Source organism: Ranitomeya imitator, chromosome 3 (assembly GCF_032444005.1).
Source record: "Ranitomeya imitator isolate aRanImi1 chromosome 3, aRanImi1.pri, whole genome shotgun sequence".
NCBI classification, from domain to species: Eukaryota; Metazoa; Chordata; class Amphibia; order Anura; family Dendrobatidae; genus Ranitomeya; species Ranitomeya imitator.
This window is the reverse complement of record NC_091284.1, coordinates 701,099,648-701,125,119: the sequence shown is the minus strand read 5'-3', so window position 1 is coordinate 701,125,119 and position 25,472 is coordinate 701,099,648. Positions and strand designations below refer to the sequence as shown.

Genomic DNA, 25,472 nt, shown 5'->3' with positions numbered 1-25,472 from the left:
CTAAAATAAAAAAAAAGGATACGCTATTACAAAAGGTGACTCCCTCTGTCCTGATAAAGCCTGGGAGGTGGTGTGTACATTCCATAAAGGAGGTCTTTACAATACATAACAATTACAAAAGGAGACGCCTTTACATTACATTATAACATTAAAAAAGTGACCTCAGAACATGACTTTACAAAGGAGATGCCATTGTGTCGCAATAGTCTGTGATGTGGTGTCTACATTATAAATAAAGGGGGTCTTTATAATACATTACAATGACAAAGGGGAGGACATAATGACATTAAAAAAGGTGACGCCATAACATGACTTTACAAAAGAAGATGCCATCTGTCGCCACAGCCTACATGGGGATTACAACAGCCATTACAAAAAAAGGCTTTTACTTTATTTAATAAAAAAAAATGGTGACGCCATAACGTTATACAATGTAGTGGGTGTGATGTCTCCCTGTGAACTGTGATAGGCCACAGCGGGATCATCTATAGGTAGGTTCTATAGCAAAGTTCCGATATAAAAAGCTTGAGTCAACTGTTCAATCACTTGTGCGTATTTCAACTACGAGCATCTTGCAATAGGTTGGAAATCCACAACTCTGCATCGTGTTCATTCTCCATCTCGTAAGCGTACTGGTTGGAAATCAAGATCTTTGCAGCGTCTTTGTTTTATAACCTCTCGTGAGCGTCTTGTTTTGAAATCTGGAATTCTGCTCCGTATTGATTTAACATCTCGTGAGCGTCGTGGTTGTAAATCGAGACCTTTACATCGTTCTCTAGCTTCTTGTGAGCGACCTGGTTGGAGATTTTGAACTCATCAGCGTTCTTATTAAATCTTTCATGGTAATTTTTTTTTTTTTTTTTTTAATCTGCCATTTTCAAGCCCCAAAATTGGTATTAATAATATAAAAAAAGCATACGAACCATTCCATCCCTAAAATGGTGGCTACCAAAAGGAAAGAGCGCACGGCCCATCCCATACAAGAGAAGGCTGCTCACATTAGGAAAGGCACAGGGGCCACAACTTTCTTGCTTGATGTTGCTTCATTTTTTTTTTAGATGTCTGCCAATGAACAAGACTGTGTTCGGGCACTCATAGAGATGTACCGCTCCCTGCCCTGCTTGTGGAAGATAAAGTCGGCGGATTACAGCAACCGCTACAAAAAGAAAGATGCGTATGAGAACCTGGTGGCCATCTACAAGGAGCATCATCCCACTGAGACGGTGGATGAACACATTGTGCGTAAAAAAATCCAGGCTCTCCGCACAGTCTACAAAAAAGAGTTGAACAAGGTGGAAAAGTCGCTGAAGTCTGGGGCCGGAACTGACGACGTCTATGTGCCCAAGTTGTGGTACTATGACCTGCTGGCGTTCACTCGGGACCAGGAAATTCCTCGTCCGTGCCAGACTGTCACAAGCATATGTGCACCATCGCCTGAAGAGAACCTGCCCGAGTCTCCGGACGAGCATGTAAGTACCCCCTAGCTTCCCTTCTAGTAGCATGCCGTGTGTCTTGTAGGTTTATGAGACTGCATGGTTTCCAATAATAATGATTCACATTTTTCATGTTTAATCCCCCTGTTAATAACAGTTGTCACTTCCTGTTCTGAGAAGTATGTCCAAACAGTACTCCCCCCTCCTTTAAATGCATTTTTAATAATTTCCAAAGTCTATAACATAAAGATAAATACATTAACATATTGTGTCTTCCGCACATTTGTACGTACTGTATTGCTGCCCAATGTAGTTCAGCCCAGCTCTGAAAGCTCTGTAACCCCTGTGGTTTGCTACCTAGTTCCTCATAGCTTCCCATGAACAGGAATAGAGGTGTTGGAGAGGTGGGGCTCTAGGCTGAGTTGTTTGTATGTTATTGACTTTTAATTTTTTTTTCTTTTTGCTTGAATCGCAGGTGCCTCTTCAACAGCGGGAAAGACCAGAAGGGAACGATGTCCAGTCCCATCAGTCCTCCAGAAGCCCGTGTCTCGAGGATCAGACACGTCCACAGCGGCCATCTCGCAAAAGAAAGTCGACAGCGGGGACACCTGTGGATCTCCTGGCAATGGCTAACAACATCTTGTCCAAGCATGCGGCAACCCAGCTCTCCGCATTCCCAACCTTGGTTGAGGAACGGTTAAACAAATTGGACGTTACCCAACGATCTCACGCGGAGCGATTGATGTTTGACGTTCTGAACGCGGCAGCCGCTGGAAAACTGAGCGACACATCTATGTTGAACATCACCGAGCGTCAGCCCAGTAGCCAGTTTTATTTGGGACCACCACAGGAGCCCATGCACAGCACTCCTGTCCGCAGACCAGGCCCACATCATTCTCAGTTCTGGACACCACCTGCACCTCCTTCTTTTGCAGACTTTTCACAAGGACCTCCTACGTCCACGGACCGGTACAGCGAGATGGGCACCTACTATCAAAATTTGTAGGGATCTTGTCTTGAAAACACTAGAGACTTCAGTTTTATAACGTCCATAATCCACTCTGCCTACTGCCCTGCAGTCATTGGCCTGACGCCCGGTAATTAATCCTTGTGCCTATGCATCATCAATAGTTTAAAAAAAACTTAATTTAAGATAAAAATTAAAAAAAAGGCTATCACACCTGCTATACTCACCCTCCGTCGCCTTTGCCACTCCCAGGACCACTCCATTGAAAGCGGCAGCTTACGGTCCCTGGGAAAGGTGGCGTAGGGTGAGTATAGGACTGCTTCAACGGGACTTCGGAAGGTGAGTATACAAATATATTTATATGTTAATAAACTCGGCCAATTTATCCCTCCCCTACTCCGTAATCCCCTATGGATCATCAACAGTGAAAATGTCATGTGAAAACAAATAAAATATATATATTTTTCAAATTTGTCTCCATACTACGTGGCTCTCTGGATGGGCAAAATACTATGTGGGTGGGCAATATGCAAAGTGGACATGCTTACTGTACAATACCAAATGCATTTTAATCGGGATATATATATATATATATATATATATATATATATATATATATATATATATATATATATATATATATATATATATATATATATATATATATATATATATATATATATATAGATAGAGAGAGAGAGAACAGCACAATGCTCACCAATAGCGGGTGCCTAGCCCCCTGGATAGAATGGTCCAAGCATTTATCCAACATATATACAAAATAGGAAAAAGAAGGCAGCACTCCCAAAGTTTCATGTGAAAAAAATATGGAGATTTAATCGACCCACATCACTGCGCGACGTTTCGGCTCCCTGAGCCTTTTTCAAGCCTTGAAAAAGGTTCAGTGAGCTGAAACGTCGCGCAGTGATGTGGGTCGATTAAATCTCCATATTTTTTTCACATGAAACTTTATGAGTGCTGCCTTCTTTTTCCTATTTTGTATATATGTATATATATATATATATATATATATATATATATATATATATATATATATATATATATATATATATATATATATATATATATATACATACACACACACACACATCATGAAAGCGCTAGGGCAGAAGAGGTTGTTGATTCCCATGGTTCATATGTTTGATACAGAAGTAGAGTATTTTCATAGTTCAATATTTTAATTGGAATGGAATAAAAAGAACAAGACAATGTACATAAATCAATATATCGTTATGTTGACATTGTTACTTGACAAAGAAATTGGTTGGGTTCTAAAAAGAATGGTACACGAGAGCGGATGAACAAAAACAAATGTAATCCATAATAAATGGTAAAAGATATGCCTACAGTTGCGCTACAATTGTTGGTGCTGCCATGAGACAGCCCCTGGACCATTGAAAAAGTCACAGTATTTTTCCCTGCAATTTGTCGCGTCATCATTGTTCCTTCCGGATCCCAGACTTTCCAGGCCAGAAACCGTGTGATTGTCTAGACGCCATTCTCCCTGGGTTATATCCCCGTTTGCAGGGTCAACAGAGTCTACATACTGTGGAGGGCTGTATGCAGTGGCATCACGGCGGCGCAAAAAGTTGTGGAGGACGCAACAAGCAAGAACCACAGAGTCTATAGACGATAGTTTCATGTTCATTGCAGTGTGGAAAACACGAAATCGGTTTGCCATGATTCCAAACGCATTCTCCACAACGCGTCTAGCTCTCGAAAGCCGGTAATTAAATATGCGCCGCTCAGGTGTCAGAGTTTTCTGGGAGAATGGCTTCAAAAGGTTGGGATGCAGTGGGAACGCCTCATCTCCGACAAACACAAAGTTCAGGTTTTCAGTAGTGTCACTGTTGGGAGGCAAGGCCAGTTTGTTTTCTTTCAAGCGGTCCCCAAAATCGGTTAGCTCCAAAACTCCGCCATCAGATAATCTCCCATTGATCCCTACAGACACACTTACAAATTCGTAGTTCGCATTAACGAGGGCCATCAGAATTACGCTGAAATAACCCTTATAGTTATAATAAAAGGAGCCGGAGTGTGGTGGTTGGGTGATGCGGACATGTTTCCCATCCAAGGCACCCCCGCAGTTAGGGAACTGCCATTGCTCATGAAATCCCCTTGAAATCTCTTTCCAATCATCCGGGGTCTCCGGGAAAGGCATGTAATTTTGGTGTAAAGCAGAGATAATTGCTTTACATGTCTCCGGAATTATGACGCTGAGTAGGGTTCGGGAAATCGCAGCGCAGTAATGCAAGTCTTGCATAGACCTGCCAGTCGCCAGGAACCGGAGCGTAACAGCCAGTCTCTCATCCACAGGGACAGCAGCTCGCATCCTTGTATTTTGCCGCCTAATATAAGGTTCCACAGCTTCAAGTAGGAAATTAAATGAATCCTCGGACATTCTCAGGTAGTTCTTGAAATCATGCGGGTTGTTCTCCTTCAGTTCCCTGATTAGGCCCATGTGGGACAATTGATTCCTCTTCTGCAGCCACTGTCTGGTCCACATGCGGCGCTGTCGCTTTGCACGATTGTTTCGCGCTTCAGCCTCCAGCTGGTTCTGAGCTTCTAACAGCAATGCAGCCGCTACAATCGCAGGTACATCCGAAAGAGACATGGCAACCTGAAAAAGCACAATAAAAAATAATTATTACATATGATTTGCTAAAGTGACACAAGACAACCAATACTGTTAAATAGTGTTCACACATCTTTTTTTTTTTTTTTTTTGGTTAGAAGGCAAAGTTCACATTAGCGTTTTGTTCGGTGCAGCCACGGCAATGCATGTGCCACTATATTTTACCTAGGGGCCTGAAATAACATGTGTTGCCCTATCGTTTTGTGAATCATGCGTCAGGACACAGAGGACGATGCATGATGTTTTTTTTTCTGACCCTAAAACCATGGAAAAGTTAATGCATGGGTCACAAAAAGCGGCGTTGGGCATGTGCTCACATATCTGTTCAGCGTTGCATCTCAGACGCTGCCCTGTTCTACAGAAATGTGAACATAGGATTTAATGGAAATTTATATTTACATGTGTAATAAGCAGCGTTTAACACTACAGCCGCACCTCATTAACATCCCAAAATTACGATACAAGCTACTACAAAACTGAAAGCAAGACAATAAACGCTGTGACTTGGTAACAGGAACGCCAAAAAAAAGGATGTCTGGAGCCGGCGTCACAAACGCGACGCTGTGCATAATCAGAGACGCTATAGCGATGCCGATCGCGCCGCAGCTAGGACCTCCTCTGGGCGTGGTTAGGCGGTGCCGTACAGCGTCTATCTTTAGAAAATGGCGGCGAGACAGCGCTGTGCTCCTCTGGGGCAGGCCGAGGTGCGTTTTTTTGTGGACAAGATGGATGCCCTCGACTATGAGGGAAGGAGGAGCCGGCCTGCCCACCCAAATTTGCACAAGAATGCAGTGCTGGGCCGCATTGCAGAAATGATGGAGAGGAGGTTTAGCATCCGGCGCAGTGCGCTGCAACTGCGCAAGAAGTGGGCCGACCTGCGCTATAAGCAGCCACTCCATCTGGCACACTTGCGAGCGGAGGCAAAGCAAGGCAAGTATCAGAATGGTGGAATTGGAAGACGCACGGTACCGAGCGGGGGGAAATGGGAGACTCGTGCCCGTGGTTGCCAACTTGTCCGGGACTTACGAGGACAAAAATTTAATATTTTCTTTTCAAATTTCTATAATGTCCAAGCGCAAAAATGCGTTGTCGCGTAAAAATTGGTCAGGTCATGAATTCCATAATCTCCACCCCCCATATTTAATTTATACGGATGTCCGCAATTGTAATCACGATTGTCCTGAAATCATTACGTGGAGGTTGGCAACCCTGCTCGCACTGCCAGTAGGGGGAAACAGGAGACGTGCACTGCCGTGAGGTGCTTCCTATGTTCTATATATGTAATTACATTTAGCTTGTCAAAATTGATTTTTACTCCTTCCCGCAAATGGCCTCTTTTTTTTTTTTTTTTTCTACAGCTCTGTACTTTTGTTGTCTAAACATGGCGATTTCTTTTTTTTTATTTTTTTGTGTAGAGAGACGCCGCCGGCACCAGAGGGCACTGGCCTCCACCACAGCGGCCAGCAGCAGGCCACAGCCTGGACCGTCACGTAAGTTATCCATCATTCATTTCAATTTTATAACTGCATATGGGACTTTACAGGGGAGCAGAAATATAGAATACATTACAGATGCTGCCGAATTTCGATAGGCTCCTAACTTTTGCTGTCAATGTTGTCTAGTTTTATTGTGATGTCTACAGCTCTGTACTTTTGTTGTCTAAACATGGCGATTTCTTTTTTTTATATTTTTGTGTAGAAAGACGCCGCCGGCACCAGAGGGCACTGACCTCCACCACAGCGGCCAGCAGCAGCCCACAAGCTGGACCGTCACGTAAGTTATCCATCATTCATTTCAGGCTCCTAACTTTTGCTGTCAATATTGTCTAGTTTTATTGTGATGTCTACAGCTCTGTACTTTTGTTGTCTAAACATGGTGTTTCTTTTATTTTTGTGTAGAGAGACGCCGCCGGCTACAGAGGATACTATCCTCCCCCACATCTTCCAGCAGCAGCAGCAGCAGCCCACAAGCTGGACCGTCACGTAAGTTATCCATCATTCATTTCAAAATTATAACGGCATATGGGACATAAGAGGTGAGCTGAAATATTGTATACATTACAGATGCAGTAACCCCACCACTGGCCACTACTCCGCCCTTCCGCTACCCATCTTCCTCCCCCGGCTCGGCATCATTCTCCCCAGAGGCGAGCATTCGTAAGTGACGATAAACTGCGAGCGGTTCCCCACAGCGAGTTCAATTGTTAAACAGATATGATTTTGATTCCTTTTAGCTCCGGGAACTCTGGCCCGAGACAGGGGATGGGTGGTCAGCAGCTCCAGTGATGGACAACAGGCGTCCCTTTTCCGTAAGTATACAGACAGTGGGAGGGGTTATCGGTGGGATGTCACATTTGACAGCGACTAATAAAATGCAACCAAAAAAAAAAAAGACCTCTGGGACAGGACAAAAAAAAAAGACTTTTATTCTATCTTCTATCTACAGAACCGGACACTGTGAGAGAGCTGCTGGCCAAACAAGAGGGACTGGAGCGGACAGTAGCGCTCTTGGAGCGCACAGTAGTGCTGCTGCAGCATCAAGTGCAGCAACATGGACGCACGCTGCGACACCTTTTGGCGCGCGGGCGTTAAAAATGTTTTTTTTCTGTTTTTCTTGACAGATGTTAGTGTTTTGTTGAAAACAAAAAAAATCAGTTCAGTTTCTAAAAAAAAAAAATTTCGTTCCTTTAAGTTGTGTGCTGTTTTATTTACTAGCGGAGCACGCCAGGGCCAGCCAAGGCAGACACAAGAGAATTAGTTAACCTTTCCATATAGTGTGTGCAAAATTGGCAGACAGCTAGTTTACCTTTCCATATGGTGTGTGCAAAATTGGCAGACAGCGCAACTGAGTTTGCAAACCGCATAGTAATGCCTCCATCTTGTGCGTCTGCTTGCCAGATGCACAAGATGGCTGCCGGAGGTGTTTTATCCATCATTACACCATATACATAGATAAACATTATTGAATAGCCATAACTATACACAAAAGAAACAAACAACTGAAAGACATTTCATACCGTTGATGAGCAAGAAAAGAAACGATGAAGACGCCTGCAGCAGAATACGTTCTAGACAGAACGTCCACGGGAGAAGAGGATCGTAGCTGGCGAAGGATCGTTCCGAACAGGACGCTGTAAAGGCAGAAGACCGTGAAGACACAGCGCTCCAACAATATGAATCAATCGCTGTAGAGTTGCGGTTTATATTCCGGGACGCCGTAACGTCACATCCTGGGTGTCTCCCTGTGCATAAAACACACCTATCTGGCTACGTCTGCATCGTTAGATCGTTACACTCTTGCTGTGTGACACTGAGCAAACGACTAGCGAGGACGATCTGTGAGTCGCTGTTACGTCACTGTATCGCTCCAGCATCGTTCGTAGGTTGGTGTGTTTGGCATCTCTGCAGCGACCTAAACAGCGACGTTCCAGCGATCTCATTTTGGTCGGATCGTTGTCGTTCTCGTTGTAAAATCGTCTAGTGTGACGGTACCTTTAGACTACTGTGAAGGATGGATGGATGGATGGATTTATTGACAGCTTACCATCCTCCTGAAAATGTGCAGCTGTAACAAGACACCTGGCTCAGCAGGGGGGCAGCTTTTCAGCTTCAAAGAAGGAAATCAGACCCCTGCCAACTAGCCAGTACAGGAAGACCGTCTGTGGATCCATATCATGTAGTCTATTCAATGTTCTGTTACATCTGAAAGTCGGCAGGCTAAAATCCAGAATCTTGTCTCCAAATCCGACCTCAAAGAAAAGATTTGCAAACTTTAATTTCTCTTAACTGCATAATTATAACAGTATTTTCTTATAACCAACGCGGGCAATTCTGTGCTGCTCAGATGTGCCCTCATTTCTGCTGGTTTCTGAACACCTGCAGCAGCATTCCCCTCCTCCCCCGATTCACAATTTCATACATTTATTTATCCATTTCAAAGCTAAATATTATTGCATAAACCTTTTATCCTCTACATTTAACTTTACACATACTTGTAATGTCAACTAGCATTTACAAAGGGCTAAAAAAAAGAATGTATATGTAAAAGCATTTTTATTGTAATAAATATTTCTATTTGGAACACAGAATTTTCATAAATTATTCACAACCTTAGGGCAGCAAAAACACCATTTCATGTGAAAAAACCCCCCCTCAACACACAAAATTTGCACGTTTTTTTCCAGCAGTAGTGCAAAGATTTTTTCATTTCTCTCCATCTATTATAAGCGCACTATGTCCAAGTCAATTAATGGCTCTCAATTAGTGATGAGCCCACGAGCTCAGATAAGGTGTTATCCGCGTATGCTCGTGTGTTACCGAGTGATTTAAGCGTGCTCGAAAAATTTGTTAGGGTCTGCGCACCTGCATGTCTCATGGCTGTTCGACAGCTGCAACACATGTAGATATTACCTAACAAACAAGGAATCCCTGCATGTGTTGCGGCTGTCGAGCAGCAGTGAGACATGTAGGCGCCAGGACTCGAATATAGTTTTCGAGCACGCCGAAGTCACTCGGTAGCACACGTTCACTCATCACATCTCTCAATACATTTCTTAGGAGACTTCTGTAACAGTTTTAATGCACCACATATACCCCCGGTCTTCGGTAAGTCTTTGTAAAATCACAGAAAATAAAATTCCTGAGCTATACAGCAGCAAAGCTTACATTCTCCACTGATCAATAGCTGCAGTTTCCTCAAAGGAAAAATATTTTAACGGATAAAGGATTTTGCGGTGATCAAGCTTTATCTCAATAAAATATGATGAAGAATAGTGAAATTGCCCAAAAAGTAAACTGGAACATAGGAAGCAGTCGCAATAACATCTTCATACCTATAATCTGGTTACCGGGGACAGCAGTTTAAGTTCTCCAGTGCAAAAGTCAGCACTTATTCTGAACAATCTTAATTGTGGATAGAACTAAAAATGGAAATGTCAAGGTTATAGAGAAAGTAAAAAAAACAATTACGTTTAAAAGCTCTATATATGCCTTCAGTGAATGGAAATGGATCTACATTCAGAGGCTGACTATCTGTACAGAGCGGTCACTACCAATTTCCAGCTTGTGCTGATGCTTTGCTACATAATGTCTAAGAATGTACAGATTCTCCTTGAAGATCCAGCAAGAAATGGCAAAATATAGAGAAAATGCTTAATTGGCTCTAAACTAAACTATTTTGTATTTCATGAAAGGCAGCAATATAGTCTAATTAGCATAGCTAAACTGTATCCAGCTGGTGTGCAAACTATAGAAGTAGAGCAGTGGTTCTCAACCTTTCTTACCTTGAGAGCCACATTCAGTGACCCTCCCCCATCATTTCCCTTCCTACTCTCCACTGTAGTACCACACCCAGAGATCCTCCCCATCCCCTCCCTTCCTACTCTCCACTGTATTACCACACCCAGAGACCCTCCTCCATCCCCCTCCCTTCCTACTCTCCACTGTAGAACCACACCGAGATCTTCCCCATCCCCTCCCTTCTTACTCTCAACTGTAGTACCACGCCCAAAGATCCTCCCCATCCCCTCTCTTCCAACTCTCCACTGTAGTACCACGCCCAAAGATCCTCCCCATCCCCTCCCTTCTTACTCTCCACTGTAGTACCACGCCAAGAGACCCTCCCCATCCCCCTTTTTTACTCTCCACTGTAGTACCACGCCCAGAGACCCTCCCCATCCCCTCCTTTCTTACTCTCCACTGTAGTACCACACCCAGAGATCCTCTCCATCCCCTCCCTTCTTACTCTCCACTGTAGTACCACACCCAAAGATCCTCCCCATCCCCTCCCTTGTTACTCTCCACTGTAGTACCACACCCAGAGATCCTCCCCATCCCCTCCCTTATTACTCTCCACTGTAGTACCACGCCCAGAGACCCTCCTCCATCCCCTCCCTTCTTACATTCCACTGTAGTACCACGCCCAGAGACCCTCCTCCATCCCCTCCCTTCTTACTTTCCACTGTAGTACCACGCCCAGAGACCCTCCTCCATCCCCTCCCTTCTTACTCTCCACTGTAGTACCACGCCCAGAGACCCTCCTCCATCCCCTCCCTTCTTACTCTCCATTGTAGTACCACGCCCAGAGACATTCCTCCATCCCCTCCCTTCTTACTCTCCACTGTAGTACCACACCCAGAGATCCTCCTCCATCCCCTCCCTTCTTACTCTCCACAGTAGTACTACATCCAGAGATCCTCCTCCATCCCCTCGCTTCTTACTCTCCGCAGTAGTACCACACCCAGAGACCCTCCTCCATCACCTCCCTTCTTAACTCTCCACAGTGGTACCACATCCAGAGATCCTCCCTCATCCCCTCCTTTATTACTCTCCACAGTGGTACCACACCCAGAGAACCTCCTCCATCCCCTCCCTTCTTACTCTCCACAGTGGTACCACATCCATAGATCCTCCCCATCCCCTCCCTTCTTACTCTCCACAGTAGTACCACATCCAGAGATCCTCCCCCATCCCCTCCCTTCTTACTCTCCACAGTAGTACCACATCCAGAGATCTTCGCCCATCACTTCCCTTCCTACTCTCCACAGTAGCACCACATCAATAGATCCTTCCCCATGCCCTCCCTTCTTACTCTCCACAGTAGTACCACTCAGAGCCCACTATTACCGGTATCTTGCAGCCAAAAGTTCGCCACAGAAAGCACAATGAGACTTTTTGGCCAATCCTATATAGGCAGTATTTCGATATCAGGTGTTCCCACTGTACCTCCATTAGGTATTCCCGTATCAAGCACCCCTTTAACAGTATCATCCTATCTCTAGCTTACAATATTAATTCTCTCCTCCCTTCCCAGCCAAATATATGTAAATCCATATCTGCTCTCCTGTGTGAGGCGCAGTCACCATCTGGAGACTTTCTTCATAGCTGGTGCTAAACTCATCAAGCTTGGAGAGCTGTGAGCCACATAACGTGGGCCCACGAGCGACATGTGGTCCCTATAGGTTGGGGACCCCTGAGTTAGAGGATAAAATAAAGCACTCTGGAAAAGAAGGTCCTGGTGCTCCAGAAGGGTCCCAATAGGGGATATCCTATACAGTAGAAATAACTGCATTCAGTAGAGCATAGAGTTCCTGCAGTGTATTCATCTCACAGTGGGCTTTCAAAACAAGACACAATCAATTTCAGAAAAAGGCAGCACTTTTTTCCTGCAGACCTAATAAAATCCCTTTAAGCACTTTTTTTTAAGCATTTACAAAAGCTGAAAGAATTGATGAAGACCCAACAGTAAATCTCACTTGTTGGTGGAAGAGGAGCAGTCACAGTATCTGTCAATTTTATATTCCTCAAGTTCAGCAAAGCTAAAGGAAAGACTGAAATATACAGCTCTGGCAAAAATTAAGAGACCACCACATCAAAACCCTGTCAATCTCCAGACCTGAACCCCATTGAAAACCTCTAGAATGTAATCAAAAGGGTGATGGATCATCACAAGGCATCAAACAAAGAAGAACTGCTTTCCTTTTTTGCGCCAGAAGCAGTGTGAAAGACTGGAGGAAAGCATGCCAAGATGCATGAAAGCTGTGATTAAAAATCATGGTTATTCCACAAAATATTGATTCCTGAACTCTTCCCGAGTTAAAACAATCGTATTATTGTTTCTAAATGATTATGAACTTGTTTTCTTTGCATTATTTGAGGTCTGAAAGCACTTTTTTTAAAATTTTATTTTGACCATTTCTCCTTTTCAGAAAAAAAAAAAAAAATATTGCTTGGAAATTCGGAGACATGTTGTCAGAAGTTTATAGAATAAATGAACAATTTACATTTTACTCAAAAATATACCTATAAAGAGAAAAATCAGACAAACTGAACATTTTGCAGTGGTCTCTTCATTTTTGCCAGAGCTGTATAAACACTTTTATTCTCCTAGTTGGACTTTGCACATATCCAGCGTCTCATCTAACACTGCTTTAAACTATTGCAGGCGAAGCAGAGTCCTCTGCTGATCTTTCTAGGTTTGCAAACCACAATTTTCATGAAGTAGCGGTCAGACAAAAAGATTTGTTACAAAAGCTCGAATCCATAGGGCAAGATGACGGGTCTGGTTTGTATGTCAGTTCTTATTAAAAATCCACATCATCAGAGTCTGTGGACGCGCTGGAGCTTTTAGAATCGTCATTGTTCTGGTTCCAGACGAAACGGTAATTGTCCTCTAGTTGCTGTTGTCGCTTCTCTTCTCTGTGCGCATCTTCTGACCCCTGTATCTAGAATAACCAAACAAACACTGAGGTATACGCACAGCAGAGCTGATTTTAATAGGAAAAAAACAAAACAAAACACACCTTTGAAATAATTATTAATGTAAGAATGTACTGAAAATTATCACTGCAGAGGCTACATTTACATATGTTGAGAGATTTTGGAAATTGTGTGTTTCACCAGTTCAAGACAGGGGCGTTGACCGAGCACTTTTTTTTTTTTCAGAAATACGATTTAAAGAGCTATATATTTTTCTCTTGTGCGGATAGTCAAATGGTTCTGGTGTTTTTTTTCATGAGACACGGGGAATAATTTGTTATGTCGCTGACATATTCTGTTTTCTGGCAAAGCACCAGAATTGGCGCATATAATAGATGTGCCTTTTCTGGGCTGCTATTTTTAGGCTGGGGGGGGGGGGGGGGGAGGGAGTCAATATCCATGGCCCCTTACCAGCGTGAGAATATCAGCCCCCCCACAGGCTGCCTCCGGTGCACGAGAATATCATTAACTCAAAACCGAAAATAAAGATTACACAACTACAAGATGGATTTCATCAACCAGGTGTCATTTTCATCAGTATAACAGCGCCGGCCTGACACTGTGTGTAGGTTATTGTGCACAATCCTGCTGACCGGTTCCCTTTTACGTGATCGCGCCGGAAGAGCATCACTAATTCCGCCCATCTGTGCCAGTGTCCCATAACCTCAGGTCGCCATGACAACCCAGGGTCTGCAGACCCCTGTGGTTGTCATTGCTGGATTGCTATGAGCGCCACCCAGTGTTTGGCGCTCATAGCAAGGGAACATTTCTGCTATATAGAGCAGGGGGTAGGACAAGCGATCGGATGATCACAGCTTCTAGTCTCCCATGGAGACTATTGAAGAAAGTGTAAAGCAAAAAAAATGGTTTGGAAAAATATATAAAAATAAATAAAAATATTAAAGTTCAAATCACCCCCCCATTGGCCCCATTCAAAATATATATAAAAAAAAATTAACAGATTTGGTATCGCCAAGTCAAAATGCCAGAATTACGGTTAATTGGTCACTGCAACATTGCATTAAAAAGCAAAAAAAGGGCAATCAAAAGATTGTATCCGTACCAAAATGATATCAATAAAAACGACACCGAGCCCCAGACCCCCCAAAAATAAGACGCTACGGGACTTGGAAAATGGCGCAATTTATTTTATTTTTTTTAACACCACTTTGGATTTTTTTTTTCACCACTTAAATAAAAAACAACCTATACATGTTTGGTATCTACAAACTAGTAATGACCTGGAGAATCATGATGGAAGGTCAATTTTAGCATTTGGTGAACAGGGTAGAAAAAAAACAAAAAAAAAAAACAATACAGTTGTGGAATTGCACTTTGTTTTGCAATTTCACCGCACTTGGAAATCCCCACCCCCCCTGTTTTCGATTACACGATACGGTAAAACCAATGATGTCGTTCAAAAGTACAACTCGTCCAGCAAAGAATAAGCCCTCACATGGCCATATTGACAGTAAAATAATAAAGTTATGGCTTTCAGATACCGGTAGCGGCTCAATTTTTTGTGATCTGGGGTTGGGTGAGGGCTTATTTTTTACGCGCCGAGCCGATGTTTTTAATGATACCATTTTGGTGCAGATATGTTCTTTTGATCACCTGTTACTGCATTTTAATGCAATGTCGCAGATACCAAAAAGAACTTAATTGTGGAGTTTGTTTCTTTTCTCGCTACGCCGTTTAGCGATCAGGTTAATCTTTTTTTTTTTTATTGATAGATCGGGTGATTCTGAACACGGCGATACCAAATATGTGTAGGTTTGATTTTTTTTATTGTTTTATTTTGAATGGGGCGAAAGAGGGGTGATTTAAACTTTAACTTATCACATTTTTGTTAAAACTTTTTTTATTTTTTTTTTTTTATTTAAACTTCTGCCATGCTTCAATAGCCTCCATGGGAGGCTAGAAGCTGGCATAGCCTGATCGGCTCTGCTACATAGCAGCGATGCTCAGATCGCTCCTATGTAGTAGATTTACTGCATTGCTATGAGCTCTGACCACAGGGTGGCGCTCACAGCAACGCGGCATCGACAACCATAGAGGTCTCAAGGAGACCTATGGTTATGCCGAAGCATCGCTGATCCTCGATCACGTGACGGGGGTCAGCGATGCGTTCATTTCCGGCCCGATGGCCGGAAGCGGTAGTTAAATGCCGCTGCCAGCGTTTGACAGCGGCATTTAACTAGTTAATAGCGGCGTGCGGATCGCGATTCCACCCGCCGCTATTGCGGGCACATGTCAGCTGTTCAAAACAGCTGACAAGTCCCGGCTTTGATGCGGGCATCAAAGCGGGGGTTCAGACCTCAGACGTACTATCTAGTGAGGAGCGAATATACTCGTTGCTCGGGTAGTCTCCGAGTATTTATTACTGCTTGGAGATGTAGTTTTTCTTACCTCAGCTGGAGGATTTATGGCTGTTAGCCAGCCTGAGTACATGTGGGGGTTGCCTGATTGCTAGGGAATCCCCACATATAATCAAGCTGTCTAGTAGCCACAAATCATCTAGCTGCGGCAAGGAAAACTAAATCTCCGAGCAGTCACAAATACTCGGAGATCACCCGAGCGTGCTCGGGAAAACCCGAGCAACGAGTACACCCGCTCATCACTAGTACAATCCTGTGTGAGGTCAGTAAGGGGTTAAAGACTATCGCCAAAAATTGTTTTTTGTAAAAAAAAAATAAAAAAATTTCTAAATATAAATTTATAAAAAAATAAATAGGTGAGGCACATAGATCTTTATTTTAACCCCTTTACCCCCAAGGGTGGTTTGCACGTTATGGACCGGGTCAATTTTTACAATTCTGACCACTGTCCCTTTATGAGGTTATAACTCTGGAACGCTTCAACGGATCCTGGTGATTCTGACACTGTTTTCTCGTGACATATTGTACTTCATGATAGTGGTAAAATTTCTTTGATATTACCTGCGTTTATTTGTGAAAAAAACGGAAATTTGGCGAAAATTTTGAAAATTTCGCAATTTTCCAACTTTGAATTTTTATGCAATTAAATCACAGAGATATATTTCACACAAAATACTTAATAAGTAACATTTCCCACATGTCTACTTTACATCAGCACAATTTTGGAACCAAAATTTTTTTTTGTTAGGGAGTTATAAGGGTTAAAAGTTGACCAGCAATTTCTCATTTTTACAACACCATTTTATTTTAGGGACCACATCTCATTTGAAGTCATTTTGAGGGGTCTATATGATAGAAAATACCCAAGTGTGACACCATTCTAAAAACTGCACCCCTCAAGGTTCTCAAAACCACATTCAAGAAGTTTATTAACCCTTCAGGTGCTTCACAGGAATTTTTGGAATGTTTAAATAAAAATTAACATTTAACTTTTTTTCACAAAAAATTTACTTCAGCTCCAATTTGTTTTATTTTACCAAGGGTAACAGGAAAAAATGGACCCCAAAAGTTGTTGTACAATTTGTCCTGAGTACGCTGATACCCCATATGTGGGGGTTAACCACAGTTTGTGCGCATGGCAGAGCTCGGAAGGGAAGGAGCGCCATTTGACTTTTCAATGCAAAATTGACTGGAATTGAGATGGGACGCCATGTTGCGTTTGGAGAGCCACTGATGTGCCTAAACATTGAAACCCCCCACAAGTGACACCATTTTGGAAAGTAGACCCCCTAAGGAACTTATCTAGAGGTGTGGTGAGCACTTTGACCCACCAAGTGCTTCACAGAAGTTTATAATGCAGAACCGTAAAAATAAAAAAAATTTTTTCCCACAAAAATAATTTTTTAGCCCCCAGTTTTGTATTTTCCTGAGGGTAACAGGAGAAATTGGACCCCAAAAGTTGTTGTGCAATTTGTCCTGAGTGCGCTGATACCCTATATGTGGGGGAGAACCAGCGTTTGGGCGCATGGGAGGGCTCGGAAGGGAAGGAGCGCCATTTGGAATACAGACTTAGATGGAATGGTCTGCAGGCGTCACATTGTGTTTGCAGAGCCCCTAATGTACCTAAACAGTAGAAACCCCCCACAAGTGACCCCATATTGGAAACTAAACCCGCCAAGGAACTTATTTAGATGTGTTGTGAGAACTTTGAGCCCCCAAGTATTTCATTACAGTTTATAACGCAGAGCCGTGAAAATAAAAAATCTCTTTTTTTCCCCCAAAAATTATTTTTTAGCCCCCAGTTTTGTATTTTCCCAAGGGTAACAGGAGAAATTGGACCCCAAAAGTTGTTGTCCAATTTGTCCTGAGTACGCTGATACCCCATATGTTGGGGTAAACTCCTGTTTGGGCACACGGGAGAGCTCGGAAGGGAAGGAGCACTGTTTTACTTTTTCAATGCAGAATTGGATGGAATTGAGGTCGGTCGCCATGTCGCGTTTGGAGATCCCCCTGATGTGCCTAAACAGTGGAAACCCCCCAATTATAACTGAAACCCTAATCCAAACACACCCCTAACCCTAATCCCAACGGTAACCCTAACCACACCTCCAACCCAGACACACCCCTAATCCTAATCCCAATCGCAAATGTAATCCAAACCCTAACCCTAACTTTAGTCCCAACCCTAACTGTAGCCTTAACCCTAACCCTAGCCCTTACCCTAGCCCTAACCCTAGCCCCAACCCTAACCCCAGCCCTAACCCTAGTCCCAACCCTAGCCCTAACCCTAGCCCTAGCCCTAACCCTAGCCCTAACCCTAGCCCTAATCCTAGCCCTAACCCTAACCCTAGCCCTAACCCTAACCCTAATGGGAAAATGGAAATAAATACATTTTTTTCATTTACTTTTATAGCGGGTTTTTTAGCGGATTTTTATGATTGGCAGCTGTCACACACTGAAAGACGCTTTTTATTGCAAAAAATATTTTTTGCGTTACCACATTTTGAGAGCTATAATTTTTCCATATTTGAGTCCACAGAGTCATGTGAGGTCTTGTTTTTTGCGGGACGAGTTGACGTTTTTATTGGTAACATTTTCGGGCACGTGACATTTTTTGATCGCTTTTTATTCCGATTTTTGTGAGGCAGAATGACCAAAAACCAGCTATTCATGAATTTCTTTTGGGGGAGGCGTTTATACCGTTCCGCGTTTGGTAAAATTGATAAAGCAGTTTTAATCTTCGGTTCAGTACGATTACAGCGACACCTCATTTATATCATTTTGTTATGTTTTGGCGCTTTTATACGACAAAAACTATTTTATAGAAAAAAATAATTATTTTTGCATCGCTTTATTCTGAGGACTATAACTTTTTTATTTTTTTGCTGTTGTCGCTGTATGGTGGCTCGTTTTTTGCGGGACAAGATGACGCTTTCAGCGGTACCATGGTTATTTATATCCGTCTTTTTGATCATGTGTTATTCCACTTTTTGTTTGGCGGTATGATAATAAAGCGTTGTTTTTTGCCTCGTTTTTTTTTTTTTTTTTCTTACGGTGTTTACTGAAGGGGTTAACTAGTGGGCCAGTTTTATAGGTCGGGTCGTTACGGACGCGGCGATACTAAATATGTGTACTTTTATTGTTTTGTTTTTTTTATTTAGATAAAGAAATGTATTTATGGGAATAATATATATATTTTTTTTCATTATTTAGGATTTTTTTTTTTTTTTTTTTTTTTTTACACACTTGGAAATTTTTTTTTTTACTTTTTTACTTTGCCCCAGGGGGGGGACAATACAGATCGGTGATCTGCCAGTTTGCACAGCACTCTGACAGATCACCGATCTGTCTGAGAGCAGTGCAGCGTTACCAAGTGCCTGCTCTGAGCAGGCACTTGGTAAGCCACCTCCCTCCCTGCAGGACCCGGATCCGCGGCCATTTTGGATCCGGGACTTACTGCAGGGAGGGAGGTAGGAGTCCCCCGGAGCAACGCGATCACATCGCGTTGCTGCGGGGGTCTCAGGGAAGCCCGCAGGGAGCCCCCTCCAAGCGCGATGCTTCCCTGCACCGCCGGCACATCGCGATCATCTTTGATCGCGGTGTGCCGGGGGTTAATGTGCCGGGGGCGGTCCGTGACCGCTCCTGGCACATAGTGCCGGATGTCAGCTGCGATAAGCAGCTGACACCCGGCCGCGATCGGCGGCGCTCCCCCCGTGAGCGTGGCCGATCGCGCTGGACGTAATATTCCGTCCTTGGGAATTAAGGCCCACCCCACATGGACGGAATATTACGTCCAATGGCAGAAAGGGGTTAAACACTATTATTCATATCTTCTCTGCAGCAAATGCTGCTGCAGGGAAGATATGAATTGCAGCTTCAGCACCAGATGCTGGTACGTGTGGTACCCAGCACGGTGCGTGTGGTATCCAGTGGGCACACGGGCGGCACACGTGTGCCACAAACGTAGGGGCACACGGACACGGATAATTCCGGTACCGATTTCTTCCGGTACCGGAATTATCTGGACGTGTGAAACCGGCCTTATGGAGTGCAGGATCACAACTCCTGGGGACACACTGCTGCCTGTCTGCTGCTTCATCATCTATCATTGTCAAACTGGTCTGTGACTTGAGGGAAACCGCTCTTATCAGAGCAAAGACCAGTGTGATGGCGATAGAGAAGCTGCCGACAGGCAGGGAGCACTGTAATCTACATATCACTGTATCAATGTCCCCGGGAGCCGCTTGTATGATAATACTAGATGGTGGCCCGATTCTAACGCATCGGGTATTCTAGAATATGTATATATGTATGTATGTATGTATGTATGTATGTATGTATGTATGTATGTATGTATGTATGCCGTGCTGTGAGTGGGGGTTAAATTCCACGGCAATATCGCTGATTGGTCGTGCCCGGCTGGCCGATCAGCGAAGTGTGGATCAAATCTGGCGCCAATTCGCGGCCAAACTGCGCCTGTCGCTGATTGGTCGCAGCCGGCCGGGCACGACCAGTGACCGAAGCGGTGTTTAAATACCACACCAATATCGCTGATTGGTAACTCACAGCCGGCCGCAACCAATCACTGAAGCGTTGTTTAAATCCGTGCCAATATCGCTGATTGGTCGCGGCCGGCCAGGCGCAACCAATCAGCGAAGCGTGGTTTAAATCCTGCGTCAATTCGCGGCTGGACTGCGTCTGTCGCTGGATGTTGGGGGTTCAGGATATAGTACAGCCACATAGTATGTAGTATATAGCACAGCCACGTAGTATATAGCACTGCAGTCTCGCGAGACCGCCAAGTCATCTGGGTAATTTCGCAATGCATCTCTGGGAACGGAAACTGGCGACAGCCTTGCCGCTTGCACGCATCAGTGGACGGCGGAAGGTCAGAACAGCACCATTTTTTATTTTATTTTTTTTATTTTTAACATTATATCTTTTTACTATTGATGCTGCATAGGCAGCATCAATAGTAAAAAGTTTGTGACACAGTATTAACAGACTGCGTTACACCGCGTTATGCCGTGGTGTAACGCAGTCAGTTTAACGGACTGCTAAAACGCTATGTGGGCCGCGGGCGTTGACTGGGAGGGGAGTATGGCGGGGGCACTGACTGCAGGGGAGTAGGGAGTGGCCATTTCGTGGCCGGACTGTGCCCGTCGCTGATTGGTTGCGTCCCGCCGTCTGCGACCAATCAGCAACTTGGCAGCTGAATGATTTACAGCTATTAGCCAGCATAAGTACATGTGGGGGTTGCCTGGTTACTAGGGAATCCCCACATGTAATCAAGCTGGCTAGTAGCTGTAAATCATTCCGCTGCCGCGATGAAAACCATTTCTCCGAGCACTAAAAAATACTCGGAGGTCACCCGAGCGTGCTCGGGAAAACCTGAGCAACAAGTACACTCGCTCATCACTACTTGTGACATCTCAGTGAGAGACCAGCAAGCGTCATCGTACGAGCGGTTCCAGAAGACATCGCTGCACTTGTTCAGATGACCGATCACTGCCGCTCCAGCAGCCATAAGTCTATTATCACACTTGTCCCTGCCTATCATCAGCTTTATTAGCCATCTCTACCACACCGGTCTTACTGGAGTGTTTTCACACCGATCACATATAAACCGGTGAGACAACGATAGATAGTGACAGAAGACTTTTCCCTGCGTGTGACAAAGCAGCACTGTGGCCCTGGGAGCAGCATTGTTCTGGCCTCTCTGCCTGCGCTTGCACATTATAAGCATGTGTGGGGCAGTGGGATAATTGAAAAACAGGATTTTTGGTTGCTTACCGAAAAATCTGTTTCTTGAAGCCTCCATTGGGGGACACAGGAACCATGGGTGTATGCTGCTGCCACTAGGAGGCTGACACTATGCAAATAAAAAAGTTAGCTCCTCCTCTGCAGTGTACACCCCACCGACTGGCATTATACTCTTCAGTTAGTGAGAAAGCAGTAGGAGATAATGAAACAAGGTTGAAAAACCATAAACACAAACTTGAGAACTGTAACGTGAGAACAGTCATAGAACAGATAACAGCAGAAAACATTGGGAGGGAGCTGTGTCCCCCAATGGAGGCTTCAAGAAACAGATTTTACGGTAAGCAACCAAAAATCCTGTTTTCTTTATCGCCTCTCATTGGGGGACACAGGAACCATGGGACGTCCCAAAGCAGTCCCAAGGGCGGGAAAACAGACTTCCATCAGGTCAGAGGACTCACCACTGCCGCCTGCAGGATCCTTCTGCCTAGGCTGGCGTCCGCCGATGCATAGGTATGGACCTTGTAAAATTTGGCGAACGTGTGGATGGAAGACCAAGTTGCCGCTTTGCAAAGCTGTAGGGCGGAAGCCCTGTGGTGCACCGCCCAGGAGGCGCCGACTGCCCGGGTAGAGTGAGCCTTAATCCCAGGAGGGGGCACTCTGTTCTTGACCCGGTAAGCCTCCAAAATTGCCATTCTGATCCATCGAGCAATAGTCGCTTTAGAAGCCGGCTGGCCTCTGCGCGTGCCATCGGGAATGACGAAAAAGGAATCCGTCTTCCGGAAAGAGGACGTTCTGTCCAGATAAATCCTCACTGCCCTGACGAGGTCTAGCTTGTTCAACGATCGCTCCAGAGGATGAGTCGGAGCTGGACAAAAGGAAGGTAGAACGATGTCCTCGTTGAGGTGGAAGGTGGAAACCACCTTAGGAAGAAAAGAAGGAGGGGGTCGGAAGACCACCTTGTCCTGGTGAATGACCAAAAACGGAGGGCGGCAAGACAGTGCCGCCAGCTCAGAAACGCGGCGAATGGACGTGATGGCCACAAGAAAAGCCACCTTCCAAGATAAAACTGATAAAGGAATCTCCCTAAGAGGTTCAAAGGGAGAAACCTTTAAAACGTCCAGTACCAGGTTTAGGTCCCATGCCTCCACAGGGGCCCTGTACGGCGGGACGGCATGGGCTACCCCCTGAAAGAAGGTCTTAACCTGTGGCCGAGAGGCCAAGGTCTTCTGAATGAGGATGGAAAGCGCCGAGACCTGACCCTTCAGGGAACTAAGAGCCAGGCCCGAATCCAGCCCTGCCTGAAGGAAGGCCAAAAGAGAAGGCAGGGAAAAAACCATAGGCGGAACGCGGTTGGACTCGCACCAACGGAAGTAGGCCTTCCAGGTGCGGTAGTAGATCCTGGAAGAAGAAGGCTTCCGAGCCTGAATCATGGTGTGAATCACCCGGTCCGAAAGGCCGGACGCTCTTAGAACCGCGGTCTCAACAGCCACGCCGTTAAACTGAGCGACCGAGAATTCGGGTGGCAGATCGGACCCTGGGACAGCAGATCGGGCCTGTCTGGAAGGCGCCAGGGAGCGTCCGCGAGAAGGTTGACGAGCTCCGCGAACCAAGCTCTCCTGGGCCAATCCGTGGCGATCAGAATGACCGGCACCCCTTCCGCTTTGATCTTCTTCAAAAGTTTGGGAAGTAATGGAAGGGGTGGGAACAGGTAGGGCAGCTCGAACTGTGACCAGGGAATGGCCAGAGCATCGACGCCCACTGCGAGAGGATCGCGGGACCTGGAGACGAACTGCGGAACCTTCCTGTTGATTCGAGACGCCGTGAGATCCACATCCGGAGTTCCCCATCGAAGACAAATCCGATGGAAGACCTCCGGATGCAAGGACCATTCCCCTGCCGCGAGACCCTCGCGGCTGAGGAAGTCTGCGGCCCAGTTTTCCACTCCGGGGATATGCACCGCGGATATCACCGGAACCGTTGCCTCTGCCCAAAGGAGGATCTTGGATACCTCGGCAAGGGCCAAGGAGCTCCGAGTCCCCCCTGATGGTTGACATATGCCACAGCCGTGGCGTTGTCCGTCTGGACCCGGACTGGAAGGCCCCTGAGGATCCTTTCCCAATGGCGGAGGGACAGAAAGATGGCCCGAATTTCGAGGACGTTGATCGGCAGAGAAGACTCCTGCGGCGACCAACGGCCCTGAACCGTCAGGTGGCGAAAAACCGCACCCCAGCCGATCAGGCTGGCGTCCGTTGTCACCACCTGCCAGTGAACCGGAAGGAAGGACCTGCCCTGGGAGATGAGAGGTGACGTCAGCCACCAGTTGAGAGACCGCTTGACCCGAAAGGAGAGTCTGATCGGCCGATCCAGGGAGAAGACCGACCTGTCCCACTGAGACAGAATGGCTTGCTGAAGGGGTCGAGAATGGAATTGTGCGAAGGGAATCGCTTCCAAGGTAGCTACCATCCTCCCCAGAACCTTCATGGCCGATCGGAGGGAGGGAGGCCGAGGACCCTGGAGCAAGCGTATGTCCCGACAAAGGGTGGATCTCTTGTCCTTGGGAAGGAAGACTCTGGACTGATGAGAGTCGAAAAGCATGCCCAGAAAGATGATGCGCTGAGAAGGAATAAGGCAGGACTTCTTCCGGTTGACCAGCCACCCGAAACGGGATAACGTGTCGAGAACTATGGACAGGCTTTCGTGGGCCTGAGCAAAGGACAGAGCCTTGATGAGGATGTCGTCGAGGTATGGAAACAGGACCAAGCCTCTGACTCTCAAGATGGCCATCAGTGCCGCCATGATTTTCGTGAACACCCTTGGCGCGGTTGCGAGGCCGAACGGCAGGGCGATGAACTGAAAATGATCTTGTTGCACTGCGAAGCGCAGGAAACGGTGATGTCCGGGAAATATCGGAACATGTAGGTAGGCGTCCTGGATATCTATAGAGCATAGAAATTCCTGAGCCTCCATGGAAGCAATTACTGAACGAAGGGATTCCATCCTGAAGTGTCTCAGGTGAACCCTCCTGTTCAGCAATTTGAGGTCCAGAATGGGACGAACCTTGCCGTCTTTTTTCGGTACCACAAAGAGGTTCGAGTAGAAGCCCGTGTACCGTTCCTTTTCTGGGACGGGAACGATTACCCCGGATTTGAGCAGAGAAGCGATGGCTGCGAAGAAGCCCGGAACCAGAGCGGGATCTTTTGGAGGACAGGATTGGAAGAAACGATCCCTGGGTCGGGAGGCGAACTCTATCTTGTATCCCGAGGATACAACTTCCCTGACCCATGCATCCTCCACTGCGGAAATCCAGACGTCCCTGAAACGGAGAAGACGGCCCCCCAACCTGGGAGTTGGGCTGGAGTCTTGCCAAGAGTCATGCGGAGGTAGATCTTCCAGTCCTGGGCCTGGATGATCTACCCTGGGAAAAGCGAGGACGCCAGGACGGAGTGGGCCTGAAGGACACCGCCTTCCTCTCTTGACGTGCCTGTGGCCTCTGTTGCTGCTGGGAAAAGGAGTTCGACGCAGCGAAGCGACGAAAAGGCCGAAAAGAGCTAAACTGTCGTCTAGGAGGAGGGCGACAAGGTTTAGCCTGGGGGAGAAGAGAACTTGTACCCCCGGTGGCGTCCTTAATGATTTGGTCCAGCTGGGAACCAAAGAGACGAGAGCCCTGGAAGGGCAGACTAGTGAGGGACTTTTTGGAGGACAAGTCCGCCTGCCAGGCCTTGAGCCAAACGGTCCGGCGGATGGCAACGGCATTGCTGGAAGCCTGAGCCGCACAAGAGGCGACATCCAGGGAGGCGGAAACCAGGTATTCACCAGCGTGGGAAATCTGGTTGGCAAGTTCTGCCAATTGCGCAGGAGGTGCCCCGTCAAGGATACCTCGCCGTAGATCCTTGGCCCATTTTGAGATGGATTTTGAAGCCCAGGTGGAAGCAAAGGCTGGGCATAGCGCTGCTGAAGCCGCTTCAAAGGCAGATTTCGCGAAGGATTCTATAACTCTGTCGTTAGAATCCTTCAGAGACG

General features: G+C 45.8%; 3 protein-coding genes and 1 long non-coding RNA gene across 5 annotated transcripts in view; 2 read left to right on the top strand and 2 right to left on the bottom strand.

The window, feature by feature from the left end:
• Positions 1–469: 469 nt before the first annotated feature.
• LOC138670859 (uncharacterized) lies at positions 470–2,699 on the top strand. Its single transcript, XM_069758590.1, has 2 exons — positions 470–1,469; positions 1,909–2,699. Exons 1-2 carry the CDS (start codon positions 1,059–1,061, stop codon positions 2,437–2,439), a joined length of 942 nt encoding a protein of 313 aa, XP_069614691.1. The 5' UTR covers positions 470–1,058; the 3' UTR covers positions 2,440–2,699.
• An 881-nt stretch (positions 2,700–3,580) lies between these two features.
• Positions 3,581–8,179, bottom strand: LOC138670857 (uncharacterized). Its single transcript, XM_069758589.1, has 2 exons — positions 8,073–8,179; positions 3,581–5,041 (listed from the first exon to the last, which is right to left on the bottom strand). Exon 2 carries the CDS (start codon positions 5,033–5,035, stop codon positions 3,776–3,778), a length of 1,260 nt encoding a protein of 419 aa, XP_069614690.1. The 5' UTR covers positions 5,036–5,041; positions 8,073–8,179; the 3' UTR covers positions 3,581–3,775.
• LOC138670858 (uncharacterized) lies at positions 7,139–7,627 on the top strand. The gene is made up of 3 exons (XR_011319383.1): positions 7,139–7,212; positions 7,290–7,364; positions 7,502–7,627. It is a non-coding gene; the product is annotated as an uncharacterized lncRNA (long non-coding RNA).
• A 4,359-nt stretch (positions 8,180–12,538) lies between the features above and the next one.
• The window catches only part of OS9 (OS9 endoplasmic reticulum lectin), an 86,836-nt gene continuing 73,902 nt past the window's right edge, over positions 12,539–25,472 (bottom strand). The window contains exon 14 of one of the 2 annotated variants that reach the window (XM_069758588.1): positions 12,539–13,277. In XM_069758588.1, coding sequence (XP_069614689.1) covers positions 13,137–13,277 — 141 coding nt within the window. In that variant the 3' untranslated portion in view covers positions 12,539–13,136. The remainder of the gene's footprint in view (positions 13,278–25,472) is intronic. The other variant, XM_069758587.1, reaches the window with a different exon arrangement.

Excerpts from the sequence above, each read along its gene's own strand:
- LOC138670859 (XM_069758590.1), top strand. The coding sequence starts at position 1,059 with ATGTCTGCCAATGAACAAGACTGTGTTCGGGCACTCATAGAGATGTAC. Across the intron at positions 1,470-1,908 it reads CCGAGTCTCCGGACGAGCAT|GTGCCTCTTCAACAGCGGGA; the intron begins GTAAGTACCCCC and ends CTTGAATCGCAG.
- LOC138670857 (XM_069758589.1), bottom strand. The coding sequence starts at position 5,035 with ATGTCTCTTTCGGATGTACCTGCGATTGTAGCGGCTGCATTGCTGTTA.